This window comes from Geotrypetes seraphini, chromosome 6, assembly GCF_902459505.1.
Source record: "Geotrypetes seraphini chromosome 6, aGeoSer1.1, whole genome shotgun sequence".
Lineage (NCBI taxonomy): Eukaryota > Metazoa > Chordata > Amphibia > Gymnophiona > Dermophiidae > Geotrypetes > Geotrypetes seraphini.
In genome coordinates this window covers 31779722-31799567 of record NC_047089.1, presented here as the reverse complement: position 1 = coordinate 31799567, position 19846 = coordinate 31779722, and the positions used below count along the sequence as shown (strand labels likewise).

At 40.6% G+C, this 19846-nt stretch overlaps 1 protein-coding gene across 1 annotated transcript in view; it reads right to left on the bottom strand.

Annotated features, from left to right (window-relative positions):
• CNTN5 (contactin 5) overlaps positions 1-19846 on the bottom strand; it is a 1460727-nt gene that overhangs the window by 367061 nt on the left and 1073820 nt on the right. The window contains 1 exon segment of the mRNA XM_033947995.1: positions 820-1023. Coding sequence (XP_033803886.1) covers positions 820-1023 — 204 coding nt within the window.

Below are 19846 nucleotides of genomic sequence, written 5' to 3'. Positions count from 1 at the left end.
ACCAGGGATCCCCAATCAGCCAAGGGAGTGGGTTGGGAATTAGCAGGGAAAGACACACAGTCAGACAGACCATCTATCTTTGGCCGTTAGCCTTAGCCGGCCAGCCGATGAAAATTGAGTTGGCCGGCTAAATGTGACCCGCCGACTTTTGCCCCAGACATTCAATGTCGGAGACCCCGGAGACCCTGGCATTGAATATCTGGGCTCACCCCCGAATGCAGGAACTGCGGTTCAATATAGGGCTTGATATGTTGTAGTCTGTTACATGTTTAACATGTAACAGACTGTAGAAATGATAAGTAGTAGTATCTCAAAGGTAGGGTTACCATATGGCTCCAGAAAAAGGAAGATGGATTGAGATATCTGGGTTTTACTTCCATTGAAAGCAATGAAAGTAAAACACGGATGTCTCAATCCATCCTCCTTTTTTCTGGAACCATATGGTAGCCCTACTCAAAGGGCCAGATTTAATAATGATTAAGTACAAAATAGGAAACCCATTAAGAAGGAAGGAGTGGTGTAGTGGTTAGAGTTACCGCCTCAGCATCCTGAGGTTGTGGGTTCAAATCCCACACTGCTCCTTATGACCCTGGGCAAGTCACTCAATCCTCCATTAGCCCCAGGTACATTAGATAGAGTGTGAGCCCAGCGGGACAAATAGGGAAAATGCTTGAGTACCTGATTGTAAACCACTTTGATAGGCAGTATATAAATAAATAAATCTATATTTGAATTTAATCAGAAAATATAAAAACTTCTCTTTTATCTCAATATAGTGCCAAAAACATGATGTTTAAAGTACAGATATGTACTGCTTACCATCATCGCGCAGGGTGAGTGGCGTTGGCGGACTCATAACTCTTGCATTTGTCATTGTGTTTTTTACCAGGCAGATATAGCTGCCTACATCAGATGCCTGTGCCTTGGAGATGTAGAGGTTTCCTGTTTCCTGCGAGATAAAGCGTCGGCTATCTTCTGCCACAAAGGATGGGAACTCGTTAAAAACCCAACTATAGGTAATCTCTAAATAAAAAAAATAAATAAAAAATACTGAAGAAACATGGTAAACACCTTGATTTTGTTGCATATACTAAAAAATACTCTACTACTGACTTCTGTGGAAATGATGGGAAGGATTTCTTTAATACTTTGTGTAAAGCGGTATATCAAGTGAAAAAATTAAATCAGTTTACACATGGCCAATGCATGTACATTTCCATTTTAGAAAGCTACAGGATTTACATAGTAATATATAAAAGCTGAAGGATGCATATAGATTGGAAGGAGGCATTTGTAGGTATGGCTTGCATGGGAACATAGGGGTCCTTTTACAAAGGTGCAGTACAACATAAGAATTGCTGTACTGGGAGAGATTGAAAGTCCATCAAGCCCAGTATCCTGTTTCCAGCAGTGGCCAACCCAAGTCCCAAGTACCTGGCAGAAATCCAAAGAGTCAATCAAAAAGAAAAAGGGGGTATAAAGGATAATTAATACAAAAATTATTTTAATAAATTTTATTTTTATTGAGTGCCTGATTTCTTGTTTATGAAACAATCTATTATTACTAATAACCCACACTTATCATATAAGACCTTATTTTAAGCATACACTTTTACCCTAATGTATAGATAAATTCATCAAATTTAATTTAATTGAAAAACTATCAACTAGCTGACTGAGAGTGCATAATTTAATTTCTTGACTTAAAATAACTTTATTAAGCATATCAAAAATTTTTAATGAGTTTGGTGCTTATCTAAAATTCAATTCAATTCATCCAATTCCTCAAAAATGTATTAAAGTATATCAAAGAGAGACGAAAGAAGAACAGCAACACTTATCTTGGTGGCTTCCCAGCCAAAACCAACGCTGTGAGGCAAGGCAGCTAGGCAGCTGAGAAGCAAGAAAACCTCTTCCAGTAAGAAAGCGGTGTCTACCTAACTGCCTTGCCTCACAGCTTTTGTGAAGGAGGATGGAGGAAAAGGCAGTTTGCTCATTTGCTGATTGAAGCACAGCAAGAGCAGCAAGCTTCTTATCTCAGAGTAGAGAATGACACGGTGACAAAATTCATCACCGTTCCCGTCCCCGCAGATAACCGCAGTAAACCATCTTCATGTCATTCTTTAAGGAGAGAGGGAAGAATCAGAGTATGAATGGCCATAACCACTGACCCGCAAGCTTTGCTTTGAAGAATGCTGGTGTAGAAGGACTGAGGTTGAAACAGACACTACAGAATGACAGTCTCTGGTATCCAGAGCAGATATTGTGATGTCATAATGCCTCATTCCACCAGTGCTTAAGAGCCAATCACATCAGTGGCTTCATTATCCTTGGCTCACATAAGCACAGCCAATGACCCGCAAGCTTTGCTTTGAAGAATGCTGGTGTAAGGACAGAGGATGAAATAGACACTAGAAAATGACATGGGTTTATTTCCCGCGGTTATCCGTGGAGACAGGAACGGTGATGAATTTTGTCACCGTGTCATTCTCCATCTCAGAGCAAGCCGCCGTGGCCATTCTACTGCTGCTGCAGTTATAATTGACAGTGGCACAGCAACCATATTGTCTCCCAATGAAGACTAGTTGATAGCTGAAACGCTCTAAAACAGTTTGAGCGTCGGGTAGTTCATAACCCACCAACGTTGATTTGGGCTGGGAAGCCACCAAGATAAGTGTTGCTGTTCTTTTTCTTCTCTCTTTGATATACTTTAATACATTTATGAGGAATTGGATGAATTGAATTGAATTTTAGATAAGCACCAAACTCATTAAAATTTTTGATATGCTTAATAAAGTTATTTTAAGTCAAGAAATTAAATTATGCACTCTCAGTCAGCTAGTTGATAGTTTTTCAATTAAATTAATTGATCAAATATAAAAAACAAAAATCTTTTTGAGGTAGGAAGGAGGTTTGAAGTAAATGATTACATCACATGCATTCAGGATGAAGACTTGAAATAACATATAAGTTATAAGAGGTCTCTTTATTGAGAACAATGCATTTGCATACTGAGAACCCTCCCTTTGTCCCCTCCCTTTAGCCTCTCAATTTAAATTAAATTAAATTAAATTTGAATAATTTATTTATACATTATGGTAAAAGTGTATGCTTAAAATAAGGTCTTATATGATAAGTGTGGGTTATTAGTAATAATAGATTGTTTCATAAACAAGAAGTCAGGCACTTAATAAAAATAAAAATTAAAAATAATTTCTGTATTAATTATCCTTTATACCCCTTTTTTCTTTTTGATTGACAATTTTGTGGGTTGAATATTTTGGGTAATGATCTGTGTGTTTGTTAGAAATCCAAAGAGTAGCAGCATTCCAAAGCAAAGATTGTGATGTCATAAAACCTCATTCCACCAATGCCTAAGAGTCAAGCTCATCGGTGATGTAACAATGGCTTGATTGTCCTATACTTGGTTCACATAAGAACATAAGAATTGCCAGAGTAGGACAGACCACAGGAGCAAAGTTTAATTACATGAAAGCAATGGAAGTAAAACCCGGATGTCTCTATCCTTCCTCCTTTTTCTGGAGCCATATGGTAACCCTACTTTTACTCATGGGTCACACAGAATAGTTCTTAGTTTTAAGGAGCGTCTTTGTGTATTAGATTTGTTTGAAAGGTTAAACAGCTGTCCCTTTTTTAATCATTCCACTATAATTATGAGTTTTTTAATTTCTTCCATATCCCCTAGCAATCATCTCTTTTCAGAGATAAAGAGCCCTAACTTGTTTAACCTTTCTTCATAAGAGATCAATTGCAATCCCTCTGTGTTTTTATTGCTCTTCCATGAACCTTTTTATTTCCGCTATATTCTTTTTGATACGAGGTGACAAAAGCTGTACGCAATTCTCAAGTTACCATCACACCAGGGACCTCTACAGAGGCATAATGATATTCAATGTTTGGCCTCTTCCTTTTCAAATAATCCTCACCATTCTGCTTAGGATGGAAAGCTAAGCTTTTTTACTGTCTTTGACTCCCCTTAAAGTACATATTTGCATCTTCTTATTCTTGATCTCAGACCAGCAATAGTAGACTCATGACAAACAGCTTCTCTTCCTCTGCTTGAATTCATTTATGCACTGTCAGACATGCAATTCACAAATATTTTTGACTTTTTAAATGTTTTCCAGAGAAAGTAAAACGGTAAAACCAGAGGGCAAAATTTGAGGTTGAGGGGTGGTAGACTAGGAAATTCTTTACGGAGAGGGTAGTTGATGTCTGGAATTTGCTCCCGAGGTAAATGGTGGAGAGGAAAATGGTGACACAGTTCAAAAAAGCATGGGATAAAAACAGAGTATCTCTAATCAGAAAATAATGGGCATATACTGAAGAACTAAGGACAGTACTGGGCAGACTTGCACGGTCTGTGTCCTTTATATGGCCATTCAGTTGAGCATGGGCTGGGGAGGGCTTTGATGACTAGGAAGGTTTAGATGGGTTGGACTAGGCTTTAATGGAGACTTCAGTAGTACTAAGCATAGTATTGGGCAGAGTTCTGGGTTTCTGGCCCAGAAATATCTAGGAAAAAGGGCAATTTAAATTAAATCAGTTATTTAAAGAGAGGGTATGGTTGGGCAGACTGGATGGACCATTCGGGTTCTTATCTGCCGTCATTTACAATGTTACTATGTAAATTTGATATACAACTCTTCACAAAAAAAAAAAAAATACATCTGTGCAGTATAGCAAATAATCCACCTTTCAAAAAATAAGCATGCCATAGACAAAAATAATAAACAAAAAAACAAAGTCATCTCTCTCTAAAAATATAAGAACATAAGAGTTGCCTCCGCTGAGGCAGACCATAGGTCCATGTTGCTCAGCGGTCCGCACCCGCGGCAGCCCATCAGGCCTATTGCCTGAAACAGTGGTCCCTGACTAATTACCTCTACCTCTATTCCTATCTGTACCCTTCTATCCCTTTGTCCTCCAAGTACCTATCCAAGGCTTCTTTGAAGCCCTGTAGCGTGCTCCTGCTTACTACATCCTCCGGCAGCGCATGCCATGCATCCACCACCCTCTGTGTGAAGAAGAACTTCCTGGTGTTTGATCTAAACCTCTCCCCTTTCAATTTCTCTGAGTGCCCCCTTGTACGTGTGGTTCCCCTTAATTTGAAAAGTCAGTCCCTGTCTATTTTTTCTATACCCTTCATGATCTTGAAGGTTTCTATCATGTCTCCTCTAAGTCTCCGCTTTTCCAGGGAGAATAGCCCCAACTTTATTAATCTTGATATACCACCTTCCATATAAACATCAATGCAGTTTACAGTAAAATATAATAATAAAGTATTATTTTTAGTGTATGAGAAGTGCCAAAACAATTATACAACAGGGCACTGAACCAACAAAGTAGGGTACTGGCAAGGGGGTACTCCAGGACCAAGTTGAGAAACACTGCAATATGCCATTGCTTGATGACTCATTAGATTTCCTCTATTAAAGGCCTTCCTAAAGTATATGTATTGTATAATGCATTGCTGATGCTCAAACATGTTCAAAATCTTCTACAACTCAGATATTTTGTGGGACTTCTTTGCTTCCTTGGGGGCTGTCCCTGCTTTTTCTATTACTGATGGAATTAGAGCCGATATAAAGTTTGGATCAGGGGTTCCCGAAGAGGCATAGCACCTCGAAACTGAGCTTTGTAGAACCGAACCGGAGGATATAATGACCACTGACCTCTCGATAACCGAAAAAAACTATTTTGGGTCCATTAATCCACACAGTCAAAAATGTTACTGCCGTGAGAAACTAACGGCAACCGAAGTACGCCTAAGATAAGTGCTGCATTGATTCTGTCTTACCAACAGACAACTGAATTCCAACACAATAGCGTACATATATTTCACTAAAATTAGATGTATTCACTATTTGTGCACATAAACATTGTTTAGCACATGAGGTATACCCTGTGATGGTGTGCGTCACAGAGCAACATAAGCTCTGGGAACATCTATATAAGCTTAGAGCTTCCTCCTCAAAGGCGCAGTTAGCCCATCGCTCATGACGTCACACTAAGGGTATTCCACACATTCTTAATATTTTACAAATTTTGAATTCCTTTGGGATGCTTTACTGTAGGAGTGCATAGAGAGGAACTGTTGGATTGGAATTGGAGCCGATGGCAGACCAGAACATAGACGACGTGGGCAACCCTCTCATATTATGCCATTTATGCCATGTGGGGTCTTCTTGGTCTTAAGTCTTACTTTCTGTCTCTTCACTTCTTGGCATATGGTTAGCTAGCCTTCATAGATTCTCCTCTGCTACAAAGGGGTCCTTTTGCAAAGCTGCTAAAACCACTAGCGCAGTGTTCTTCAACCACCGGTCCATGGACCCGTGCCGGTCCACAGAAATTTCCTGCCGGTCCACAGGGCCAGCACGTGCATCAGGCCCAAAACAGTGTTTTTCAACCTCCGGTCCACGGTGCGATCGATGCGGCGTTATCTTCGAGCCATCTTCCTCTTCCTAACTGATTCAGTGCACAAAGCCACGGGCAGTGGCTCCTAATGGCATCCTGCACCTGAACCGGAAGCCTTCTCTCTGACGTTGCAACATCAAAGGGAAGGCTTCCAGATGAGGCACTGGACGTGCAAGGTGCAATTAGCACCATTATGGGGGCGGGGTCTGGCCCATGACTTAGCCCAGTGTTCTTCAACCGCCGGTCCACGGACCGATGCCGGTCCACAGAGTAATTCTTTTATTTCTGCCGGTCCATAGGTGTAAAAAGGTTGAAAAACACTGCACTAGCGCACCTTAGTAAAAGGAGCCCAAAGTTTGCAGCATTTGATGATTCTGCAGGAAATGAATAGACCCAAAAGGAGTTTTCACACTGTGCTACCACCACGGCAATTTGATTTTGTTTAAATGGGCGAGAACTAAACAGTCCTTATTTATAATGCGTTAGCATTCGTTATAAAACTGCACAGCCCTAGCACTCAATAGCAGATACAAATAAATTGTCTTGTTAACCTAAAGTGTATATAAGGCATGTTGACTAATAAAGATTTTTTCATATTTCCTATCTATCCCCCTCTTTTACTAAGGCGGGCTAGCCAATTTAGCACACGCGCTAATTCGATTTAGCACACAATAACGATTAGTGCACGCTAAATGCTAACGCGCCCATTATAGTCTATGGACGTGTTAGCATTTAGCGGGTGTTAATCTTTAGCGCCTTACTAAGATGACCCCTATGGATAAAATGCGTGGAGGGGCATAATCGAAAGGAACGTCTAAGTCCGTTTTCATCTAAGTCTCAAGTCGTCTAAAGTATAAAAAAAACAGCTTAGGACACATTTTTGAAAAAAACGTCCAATTTTTTTTTCCCTTTTGAAAATCGTCTAAGTATACATCCTGCCGATCTGATCGTCCAAGTCGCTAAATCGTCCATCTTTATACCACATTTTCATCCAACTTTTCGTCCAAGTCAAAAACGCCCAGAACAAGCCCTGTTGGATGTGGGAGAGGTCTGCAAAGTGATGGACTGAACACCCAGACATGGCACCTAAATAGTGGGGTACCTTACAGGGTACTTATGTGAACTTCACAAAAGGGTGCCATGTCATCATCTCACTACAGCTCCCATATAGGTCATGGTGAGGACCCCAAACCATCTCCAGAATCCCCTAGACCCACCTATCTATCCTCTGATAGCTCTTATGGCTGCAGGAGCCACCCATATGCCAGTACAAAAGGGTTTTGGGGGTGTATAGGGGAGCGCATATGTTTCAGTATCAATGCAGTGATTACAGGGGCTTATGGGCATGGGGCTTTCTCTCTATGGGTCCCTAACCCACCCCAAGACTTAAGCTGCCTCTGTGCAGGACGACTAGGCTTTCCTAGCCAGGCTGACAGGTGATGATGTTCTGGAGGCTGAATTTTACAGGTGTGATTACGATTTTTATGGGGGGGGGGTGTCGGTGATCACTGGGGTAGTGTGTGGGGGTCTGTAATATGTGTTTGCAGTGCTTATCTGGTGACTTTAGTTGGGTTTTTGTGACTTTGACCATGTTTTAAATGGTCTAAGTCACAACATCCAAGTTTCGTCTAGGCTCTGTTGTAAAACTTTCGGTTATACATGCTGTACGACTAAGTCTAAGCCTGCCCACGTCCCACCCAAATCCCGTCCTCGACACTCCTCCTGAAACGCAACGTTTAGCTATAGTCATTCTGCAGCACAATGAAGGCCTAGGTCGTTTAGAAATACGTCCAAAACCCGGTTTGATTATCGGCACTTGGACGTCTTTCATTTATAATCGGCCAAGTGCCGACTTAGGACGTTTTTTAGACGTTTTTCTCTTTCGATTATGAGCTCCTTAGCATATCAAATCCAATATGGCACAAATATTATAGTAACTGTGTTCAGAATGTGAGATGTTTTGACTATATCTGTAATTTATGAAACAGTTTGGAGGTAAGAGTGAGCTGTGCTAAAACTAATATATTTTGTCTATAAATCTGTATTCAGATTTATGAGCAACCATTTGGTTTGATAACTCTTGAGAATTCTACTATAGGCATTTCATATGTCATTCTTTCCATCTGGGTTTACCTTATCATATGTTTTCATTTTGTCTGACATTTCACTTACTCTTTTTACAAATAATTTCCCATAGGATGATCTTGAACTTCACTTTCAATCATTTATTTTTGCAAATCATATTGGTTTTTTTTTTCTCAGCCCATTTATATGTGACTCCATTATACAATTTTTCTGAAAAAAAAAGTTATATATTCCATGATTTAAATGGATGGAGGTAAATCATCTAAAACTGAATATGGATAAAATGGAGGTACTGGCAATTGGTCGTGAAAAGAGCCTCGTTTCATGCCCCTCTGTGTTAGTACTTGATAATATCGTAGTACCGGTGTTTAACCAATGTAAATATTTCAGAGTGATCTTGGACTCTGCTCTGTCTTTTAAACCACAGATAAAAGCGGTGTTGTCGAAAGTTTTTTTTAAACCTCATTTGCTTCGTAAGCTATGGGCTCCTTTTACTAAGCTGCACTAGCGGTTTTAGCGCGTGCTAAATTGCCGCTAACGCCAGCATTGAGCTGCCTCTGTTAGATCTACTATGCGTCAGACTATAATGACAACGTTTACAGTCCAACCTACCAGTTCGGGCAGATCTGCTGCTGAGTTTGGGGAAGGACTCAGCTTAGATGGCGACATGACCACATATGCCCCCAATGTCAGGAAGAACTTTGGAGGACCGGACGCTGTTAGAGGGCTCCCCGAGTGCATCGGGTGAGATGCTTCCGAGACCTGAAGTTGACCCGGAAGTCCTGACCTCGACGCCAACGCTGACTCTTGGTGTGGAGTCATAGCGAATTGGGAACACAACGCCTTTGGGAGCAAGCGGTGGTGAGGGTGAGGGAATCAAGGGTTTGGCACCTGGAGAAAATGCTAAAGAAAAGCTGGCAGTTATTTCCCCCCTCAAGCCATCTGAGAGACTTCAGGCTGTTACACTTTACTCTATCTGGATGGTGCTGGAGAACCTGCACTCGGTATGTGCTAACTTTGTAGCATTAACTTTAAACTCAACTTCTAAGATAGCTCTGTTGGAGGCATCATTTCAGCAGCAACAATTAGGATTGAAGACTTTAGAGAAAACGATTGAGACTAAGACTTTGATTGCTAAACAAGTTTCAGATAAAATGATGTTCCAGAGGAAGATTGAAAACTTGGAGAATCAACAGAAAAGTTTGAATTTGAGACTCTTAAATTTTCCAATAGCCAAGTTTATGACACCTCGGGAACTCTTTAGAAATTTTATGTTAACAATCTTAAAAGATATCAGAATCTGACCTCCCTCCACTACAAAAAATGTATTACTTAAAGAAAATTCCAAATAAAGAAGGAGAATCAGGAGGAGGTAGAGATCAGATGGATATATCTGATATATTACAATCATCTGATATTGAAATAGAGGGTCGGGCCACATTATCAGTCTCTCTTGCGTTTCTTCAGGATAAGGAAATGTTGCAGAAATTGTACTTTAATTTGAAAACAAGTATCCTATTTGGGAGAAAGGGTATACCTGTTCCCTGATCTCTCAAAATGGACGCAATCCAGAAGAAATGAAATCGCATGGTAAAGTTAGTCACTGAGAAGATCCATGCTAAACTATTATTCTGCAGAGTTCTAGTTTAGGTAGGGTTACCAGGCATCTGGATTTACCTGGACATGTCTTTTTAGAGGACTGTCCAGGCATCCAGATGGGTTTTGAAACCATTGAGCTCGGGGCCATGTCTGGAGGGCATCTGTGCATGCGTGAATGTGATGTGATAACATCATTCACATGCATGTGATGTCATCACATCGCATCTGCATATGCGCAGTTGCCATCCAGATGCGGCCCTGAACAGACAGGGTTTGTGTGGGGCCGGGGTTGGGGGCTGGAGGCAGAACGGAGCAGGGCTGTGGTGCAACAGGGTGGGGCTACGCATCCTTTTTTTATTTTTAGGACAAATCTGGTACCCCTAAGCTTAGGAGAAAACAAATAAGCAGACCAAATAAAATCCAGATATAAAGTCTTTATTAAAAGTACTCCCAGGAATACAAGGATGTGCCCAAAACAGCTGCGTTTCACCTATATGGCTCTGTCAGGGGCAGATCGCGTATTTTTCAAAATTATTACTCATTAACAGCATTTGATATACTGTACAAAAGTGATCTCTTTAGGGGCAGTTTTTCAGTTAAGATTTCCCTGTAAGTGTTTTGCTTCCCTTCAAGGAAATAAATATGTATTTTTTGAACCTGCCCAATTAGGTTTCTTTTTAGAAGGTAAAGGGATCTCTACACATCCAGATTGAATCATGATGTTATGTTGTGTTAAAAGACTGGAAGGATGTTAACTGCTCTTTTCCATAAAGTTCTGTATGATATTTCCCTGCCCCAGGGGTTAGTTTTTTCTCTTTCTTTGTCTCCCTCTCTTATTGTGGACTATATGAGATGAAATATTACTTTTGTGGTTTGTTTGTTTTTTTGCTTAGATCAGCTTGTAGTGATAATATTGTATTTCAGTATTTCCTTATCATTGTGTGTATAATGATAATTTGAAAGGATAAAATAATTTAAAAAACCCAAACAATTTATATTTATATACCACTTATAGAAAGATGTTGAGTCTATATTCCCCCTTTCATAAGAGCAGTTGGAAATCATGAAATGAGCTGCTCACTTCTTGTAATGTAGTCTTTTGGTCAGGAGGACTACAGTTTAAATCAGTGGTTCCCAAACCCTGTCCTGGGGGACCCCCAGCCAGTCGGGTTTTCATGATATCCCTAATGAATATGCATGTGAGAGATTTGCATACCTGTCACTTCCATTATATGCAAATCTTTCTCATGCATATTCATTAGGGATATCTTGAAAACCCGACTGGCTGGGGGTCCCCCAGGACAGGTTTGGGAACCACTGGTTTAAATGAAGGGATACCAGGTATATCTGAAAAACTTCCTACAAGGGGCTATGCTCTAGCACAGGGGTAGGGAACTCCGGTCCTTGAGAGCCATATTCCAATCGGGTTTTCAGGATTTCCCCAATGAATATGCATGAGATCTATGTGCATGCACTGCTTCCAATGCATATTAATTGGGGAAATCCTGAAAACCTGACTGCAATACGGCTCTTGAGGACCGGAGTTCCCTACCCCTGCTCTAGCAGAATAGTTCCAGGATATCTTAAGAGAAGGTCCGGAGAGCTAGAGAAACCCAGAGGCAGGAAAGGAAGTTTGAAAGTTTATTCCCACATCTTCAAGTGCTTCTGATTTTCAACAAATTAATGAATACAGTGGATTATTTTGCTATGCGTGTTAAAGTATATATTTTTTTATTAAAGTTTGTACAGTAAATAAAAAGCATTTTTGGAACCGAGTGCAACAAAAATCATAGAAAAACCGAAGTTGAGAATTATTACAGGCACTGCAAAATAAGTATTCATTTCACATTCCATATCTATTTCAGAAAATATGCCTAAGGGGTTTGCTCATTTTGTACAGAATTCACTTTGATTTCTTGAATACAAAGAGACTTTTTGTAAAATAAATTTCCTTTATTTACTGCTTACTACCAAGAGGTTTTCTTCTATCATACTCCATTATTTGTGTCTAGCAATCATGTCAATTACCTGACAGCTCCATCCTGTTTTGGCTTGATTTCCTGGATAAACAAATATGGTATTAGTTATTTCCTGATCTTGCTAGTTTTTACTGCCACACAGCAAATGCCCATGTAAACCTAAGGGCTACCACATTCTATCAGACTGACACTGAACATGCTCTAGTCTTGATATGAAATCTACACGTGTGTAACTCTGAATCCTTCCCTTTCCCCAGTCCCTCTCGTATCAATTTTCTCTATGTCTTGTCCAATAATTTATGTTACTGTTCCATTTTACTTTTATTTCAACTTAAATTGTAGCACTGTAAACTGACCAGATACTTGCTGATGGTCGGTATATCAAATTATGAATAAACTTGGAAACTTTATGCACTCTTGGAAACTCTAAAAGCATTTTGAAAATGTACATTTAAAAAAAACACAGAACAGGGTTGTGCTTATAGGAAAACTGACTGGTGTGGCTTTGGGAATTATGGAAAACAGAGAAACTGATGGCAGATAAAAGCCATGTCACCACATCCACATCATCCGCTATCTTTTCCTTCACCCAAGAGAATCCACATGCCTATCCCTTCCTTGAATTCAAATACAGTGCTTGTCTCAACTACCTCCACTGGGAGGTCATTTCATGCATCCACCACCCTTTCTCAGATTACTTTTGAGTCTATCTCCTTTCAACTTCATCTTATGCTCTCTCGTTCTACAGCTTCCTTTCAGTTGAAAGAGATCCGCCTCCTGTGCATTTATACCATTGAGATATTTAAAAGGCTCAATTATATCTCCTCTCTCTCTCTCATCTTTCCTCTGAATTACACATATTAAGGTCTAAGAGTCTGTATCCATATGCTCCACGATGAAGACCATTAACCATCCCAGCAGCCACCCTCCGGACTGACTCCAAGAAGATCTGGAGGCGTCTTTGAGGGAGAGGGGTTGAAGGCCTGATCTTGGAGAGTGGGAGATATCTTTATAGCATGGAGGAACATGGGAATGTCTTCAGAGGGGTATCAGTTTTGATCTATAGCAGGGAAGGGAAGTATGCAATGCACTTCTTTTAATACCACCCCCTTTAACATGACTCCCAGGAACATTGATCCAATCATTAGGGTCCCAATGCTCCTACGGAGAAAATAACTTAAATTTGAAGGTTGATGGCAAATTGTTTCCCCTACCCCACCCCCTCGTGAAAGGTAGGCACTGGAAATGTAGGCTTTTACAACCCTGGCCGACATTTCTGGCACCTACCTTTCACGTAGCCGCAATTCTGTAAATGGTGCCATTGAACGACTGACACACAATTAGCGACCATTTTTAAGGCAGCCGCCGATAATGGTGCCATTTACAAAATCCAGGCCTATATGGGCACTTGTAGATGGTCTAGGCTGATTAAATTGTGATGCTACTGAGATTATCGAATGAGTTACAAAACATATCCTGTGTATTTAATGTATGTACATGTGCTATAGGCCAGAAGAATTAGAAGAAATTATTATGTGATATATATCAGTCAGGAAAGTACCTTTGGTTTATAGTAATATATGAATCTTCATAAAAACTTGTATGAGGGGCATAATCGAAAGGGATGTCTAAGTCCGTTTACGTCCATCTCACAAGTCGTCCAAAGTTAAAAAGAGCCTAAGACACATTTTCGAAAGACGTCCAACTTTTTCTTACTTTCGAAAATCGTCTAATTATACGTCCTGCCGATCTGATCGTCCAAGCCACTAAATCGTCCATCTTTATACCACATTTCTGTCCAACTTTCCATCCAAGTCCAAAATGCCTAGAACAAGCCCTGTTGGACGTGTGAGGGGTCTCCAAAGTGATGGACTGCACACCCAGACATGGCACCTAAATAGTGGGGTACCTTACAGGGCACTGCTGTGAACTTCACAAAATGGGTGCCATGGCTACTCTTCACTACTGCTCCCTTATAGGTGACAGTGAGCCCCCCAAACCACCTCCATAATCCCCTAGACCCACTTATCTACCACCCCAATAGCCCTTAAGGCTGCAGGAGCCACTTATATGCCAGTAAAAATGGGTTTTGGGGGTGTTTAGGGCAGTGCACATGTTTAAGTATCAATGCAGTGCTTACAGGGGCTTATGGGCATAGGTCCTCTCTATGGGTCCCTAATCCACCCCCAAGATGACTTAAGCTGCCTCTGTGCTGGACGACTAGGCTTTCCTATGCCTGGCTGCCAGGTGATGATGGTCTGGAGGCTGAAATTTAAAGTTATGAATAAAATTTTTATGGGGGTGTGGGGTAGTATGTGGGGGTCTGTGTTATGTGTTTGCAGTGCTTATCTGGTGAGTTTAGGTGGGTTTTTGTGACTTAGACCATGTTTTACATGGTCTAAGTCACAACGTCCAAGTTCCGTCAATCCTGGGCTGTATAACTTTCGATTATACATGCTGTACGACTAAGTCTAAGCGAGTCACGTCCCACCCAACTCCCACCCTCGACACGCCTCCCGAAACGCCCCGTTTAGCGTTGGACGTTGAGTGGCACTATGAAGGCCTAGGTCGTTTAGAAATATGTCCAAAACCCGTTTTTATTTTCGGCGCTTGGACGTTTTTGAGAAATGTTCGTCCAAGTGCCGACTTAGGCCGGTTTATGGACGTTTTTCTCTTTCGATTATGAGCCCCATAATGTTCCATTTAAGGGAAGATTAATAGCAATATCGAGGAATATCATACTGATTGGCAATAGGAAAGGAGAGATGAATTCCATCCTCTTCTGTTCCACATAGCAATAACTGAATAAGCCACCACTTGTTCATAACTGAAAACTATAGAAAGGTCAATGGCAAAATAAGTGATGCAACATTTCAGCTTCCTCATTTTTTGTTCTGAAAAACAGATCTGTTGCTAAGAAACAAAAAATGGATTTGATTTTCAAAAGAGGTTTGCTGAGAAAGTAAAAGCAAAAGATTAGCATTCAAACCATACAAGATTTCTCAGAGAAAGGACCACAAGAAAGAATACAAAGATGACCTGAAAGAGATGGGAAAATGGTAAAGAAAGTAAAGGCATGAGATAAAAAAAACCAAACTAACTAACTAAAAAGGCAAAGAGAGGTGGAAATATTTATGTACATCAGTGAAAGGAAAGACGAGCAGTGCAGGTAGAATCACCCATGGACCTGACCAGCTCTTCAGGACATTGAAACCACTCTTTTCTCAGAATGAGTCTTTCCTCCATCTCTTCGCATGTCCGTATGCACATGGTGTATATGTTTGCATCTAACTGCTGGAGATACAAACATGATTTATAGTATTCTATAAGGGTCAGATTCTATAAATGGCCCTTCTTGGAATGTAGTCTTTTGGTCAGGAAGACTACAGTTTAAATGAAGTATACCAGGTATATCTGAAAAACTTCCTACAAGGGGTTATGCTCTAGCAGAAGAGTTCCAGGATATCTCGGCACAGTTGTCAATCAACTGCTAGGCGCCAATCTTGCCTAGTAGCGCTTAGGCGTGCTTAGGTGCCCTGGAGGTAGACACTGGTATATTAAGCCAGGCTTTATTAATTTATCGGCACCTAACTCAGATGCCTAGTGACACTTAAGTCAACCAAGCCTATTCCCCACCCTAACCACACCAACTTTTCAGGTAGGCATCGTTAGGCACTGGAAGACACCTTGACTTAGGCGCTATGTGGAATTCATCACCTAACTTTTAAATTTAAATTTTTAAAAATTAATTATTCAATTAACTTCAATGGTGCTGTCAGTTACCATGCCATTTAAGCTAACTGGAGTCATTTAGGTTAGGCGTGGATTTTAGTTAGGCGTTGCTAGACAGCCTCAACTGGGGCACCCTAGCAGCACCTAACTAGGGTGCCATTTATAGATTCTGGCCTTAAGTGATACACATGGGAGTCCTGCCCATGCTCTGCTTAGACTCCATCCATTCTAATGATTTCACTAGACTTATCCTCAGCATTTGATCTCGTGGATCATTGCCTGGAATGACTTCAAGAAATAGGCATTTTAGGAACAGTAATTTCTTGGTTTAAATCATATATAGCTGACTGGCCTTACTCTGTCATTATTGAGCAAGTAGAATCAAAAGCATTTGCTCTAGATTCAGGACTCTCCCAAGGATCAGTCCTATCACCTTCTGCTCTTTAATATATACCTCGCTTCGCTTTTAACCTTTGGACAATCTCTTGGATTTACAATGTACGTCTACGCAGACGACATACAAATCCTACACACTTTGGACACAGGTACAGCCTCAGAAATGTCATCAATAAATGCAAATCTTGGTGACTGAACCACAAACTCAAACTTAATCCAGATAAATCCACTTCAATAGTTTTTTTTTTTCACACAAAGACAGTATCTCCTTATCTTTAAAGATTCAGTTCAATGGTAAAGCAGTCCCGTTAGTCACATCAACTAAGATTCTCAGGGGTTAAACTTGATTCAAAACTCACATATCAATTATAAATGTCTAATGTGGTAAGATTATTGGCTGGAGTGAGAGCAATGATGGCCATAGCTGACTTTCGGACTGTAGTACAAAGTATTGTGGTATAAAAGATAGATTTCTATAATTCATTGTTGATGGGAATTGCAAAAGTTAAAATCAAAGCGCTGCAGGTTGTTCAAAATGTTGCAGCTAGAATGATTAAGGAAGTAGCCCAGAATGATCACATTGCGCCGGTACTGAAACTACATTGGCTGCCTATTGAAATGAGAATTGAATATAAAGTTCTGACAATTGTATACCATGTAATATACAGGGTGGCTCACTGATATCTAACTCAAATTTGAAACAGTACATATCTCTTAGATCTCTGAGATCTCAGTATGCGATGAAACACCTTGGGGCTCCTTTTACGAAGCCGCTTAGCGGCTTTAGCGCGCGTGACTTTTCATCAAGCACTAACCCCCGCACTAGCCGGAAAACTACCGCCTGCTCAAGAGGAGGTGGTAGTGGCTAGCGCGGCCGGCGGTTTAGCATGCGCTATTAAGCGCGTTAAACCGCTAACGCGCCTTCGTAAAAGGAGCCCTTGGTGAAACCCATTATAAGAAAACATAAACAATGGCTATTTCAGTAGTAGGTCCATGTTTGTGGATTACATTGCCAGGAATCTTAGGTTGGCCTAATGCAGCTTTATAAAAGGGCTTATTAATTCTAAACTATGTTCTACCAACCCCAATCACTAGTGTGGCTACTGACTTACCTAGTTCATTTGTTTATGCTTGGCCATCTTCTACCACTAGTTCATCCCTGTAACCACTACCCCTTTTAGGAATTTCTAGGCTAGTGATCCTTGCTATCTTCTTCAAAACACTGCCCAAGTTTGTCAATGAGGTGGTTGGATTTTTCATGCAAAACAACAGTGTTCTCTGTTTTAGAACACTCTTGCCCTTTTCCTTATCTGCTTCTAAGGCATACATAAATTCAGACTTGGCCTTCTCCCAGAATTTGCTCCCTATATTCCTGTGCCTGCTTTGATTAACAAAGTATCCTTTAGCTACAATACCATATACACTTACTTAATCCATTTCATATTTATTTCTGCATTGCATTTGCCATAAAAGACTATTATATCCATATCATTAGCTCCGTTTTTACCACACCCCTTTTTTTCCATCCTTAAACTGTCTCTGCCTGAGTAATTATATGAGTAAGATTGTTGAATGGATGGGAGAGCAGGGCTTGAGACTGAATGTGGATAAGACAGAAGTAATGTTTGTGGGGAAATCTGATCAGGATAGCTGGCCAAAGAAATTAAAGGTAATATATGAAGTACTTCCAGTGAGAGAGTCAATGACAATCCTAGGAGTAAGACTCAGGAAGCCTTACAATGAACCGTCAAGTGGACAAAACAGTACAAGCACGTTTTGCACAGATATAAGAACGTAAGAATTGCCATCTCCGGATCAGACCCTGGGTCCATCAAGTCCGGTGATCCGCACATGCAGAGGCCCCGGCATAGTTTTAGTCCCCATATCACTGTATGCTTCTCAAGGGAGATGTGCATCTAATTTGCCCTTACCCGTATCACTTTATGCCACTCTTAAGGAGATGTGCATCTAGTTTACCCTTAAATCCTAGAACTGTGGATTCTGCAATTACTTCCTCTGGGAGAGCATTCCAGGTGTCCACCACTCGCTGCGTGAAACAGAACTTCCTGATATTCGTCCTGGACCTGTCCTCCCTCAGCTTCAGTCTATGTCCTCTTGTCCATGTCATATTGGACATTGTAAATAACTGTTTTCCCTGCTCCATTTTGTCGAATCCTTTCAGTATTCTGAAAGTCTCAATCAGATCCCCTCACAGTCTCCTCTTCTCAAAGGAGAACAACCTCAGTCTCCTAAGTCGTTCCTCGTAGTCCAGGTTCTCCATACCTTTCACTAGCTTCGTTGCTTATCTCTGCACCCTCTCTAGCAGTTTTATATCCTTCTTTAGGTATGGAGACCAATGCTGGACGCAGTATTCCAGGTGCAATTTGACCATGGCTCTGTAGAGCGGTATTATAACTTTCTCTGATCTACTCGTAATTCCCTTCTTTATCATGCCTAGCATTCTATTTGCTTTTTTCGCTGCCACTGCACATTGCACCAACGGTTTCAGGGTCTTATCTATCAGTACACTCAGGTCCTTTTCCTGTTTGGTCTTTCCCAGAGTTACACCTATATTTATTGTACTGAGTAAAATCGATGTTATCATCTTCTGACTTTCGTACTGTTGTACAGACAGCGATCCTGTAGAAGCTCGACTATTGTAATGCCTTGTACCTTGGAATATACGGCGGCTAGATTGATAACAGGAACATCCAAATATGTTCAACAGTTACACTGGCTGCCAGTTGCATTCAGAGTCCAGTACAAAGCAGTGATGATTTGTCATCAATTTCTGTACGGTATGATCCCTGAATTCTTCAAGAGTAAGATGGCTAATTACCAACCGAAAAGATCATTGTGCTCTGAAAATTCAGCGCTGTTTCAGGCGAATTTCTACCCAAAACATGTAGAAACCAGCGCAATGACCTTTTGTTGTGGAACTCATTTGTGGGGCAGATACGGAAATGTGGTAATAGAGTTGCATTTAAGAAATTACTCAAGACACAACTGTTTGTAAATGCCTTTTTTAGGCATTGATTTTTCCTGATTGCTGATTTTCTGAGGATCTGATTATTTTATGTCTATATGTTTTTTATATTGTCTTAAAACTTATGTATGTAGATTTTGTAAACCGTTTAGTCTATAACAGACAGTATAGAAATTTTTAAAATAAATAAATAAATAATTTTTAAAATAAAATAAAATAAATAAATTTTTAAAATAAATAAATAGATAAGGGGTGGGCAATGAGGGCCGGAATCCAGTCAGGTTTTCAGGATTTCCCCAATGAATATGCACGAGATCTATTTGCATGCACTGCCTCCCATTGTATACAAATGGATCTTATGCATATTCACTGGGGAAATCCTAAAAACCCGACTGGATTCCGGCCCTCGTTGCCCACCCCGGTCCTAGGTTATGGTTCAGCACCTTCATGACAAGAAAGTAACTAGCGGTGTGCCTCAGGACTCAGTTCTTGGGCCTATCTTATTCAATATCTTTGTAAATGACCTGGAAGAAGAAACGACCAGTGCTATCATCAAGTTTGCAGATGACACAAAACTATGCCGAGCAATCAGGTCACAAAAAGACAGCGAAGAACTCCAGAGAGATTTGAA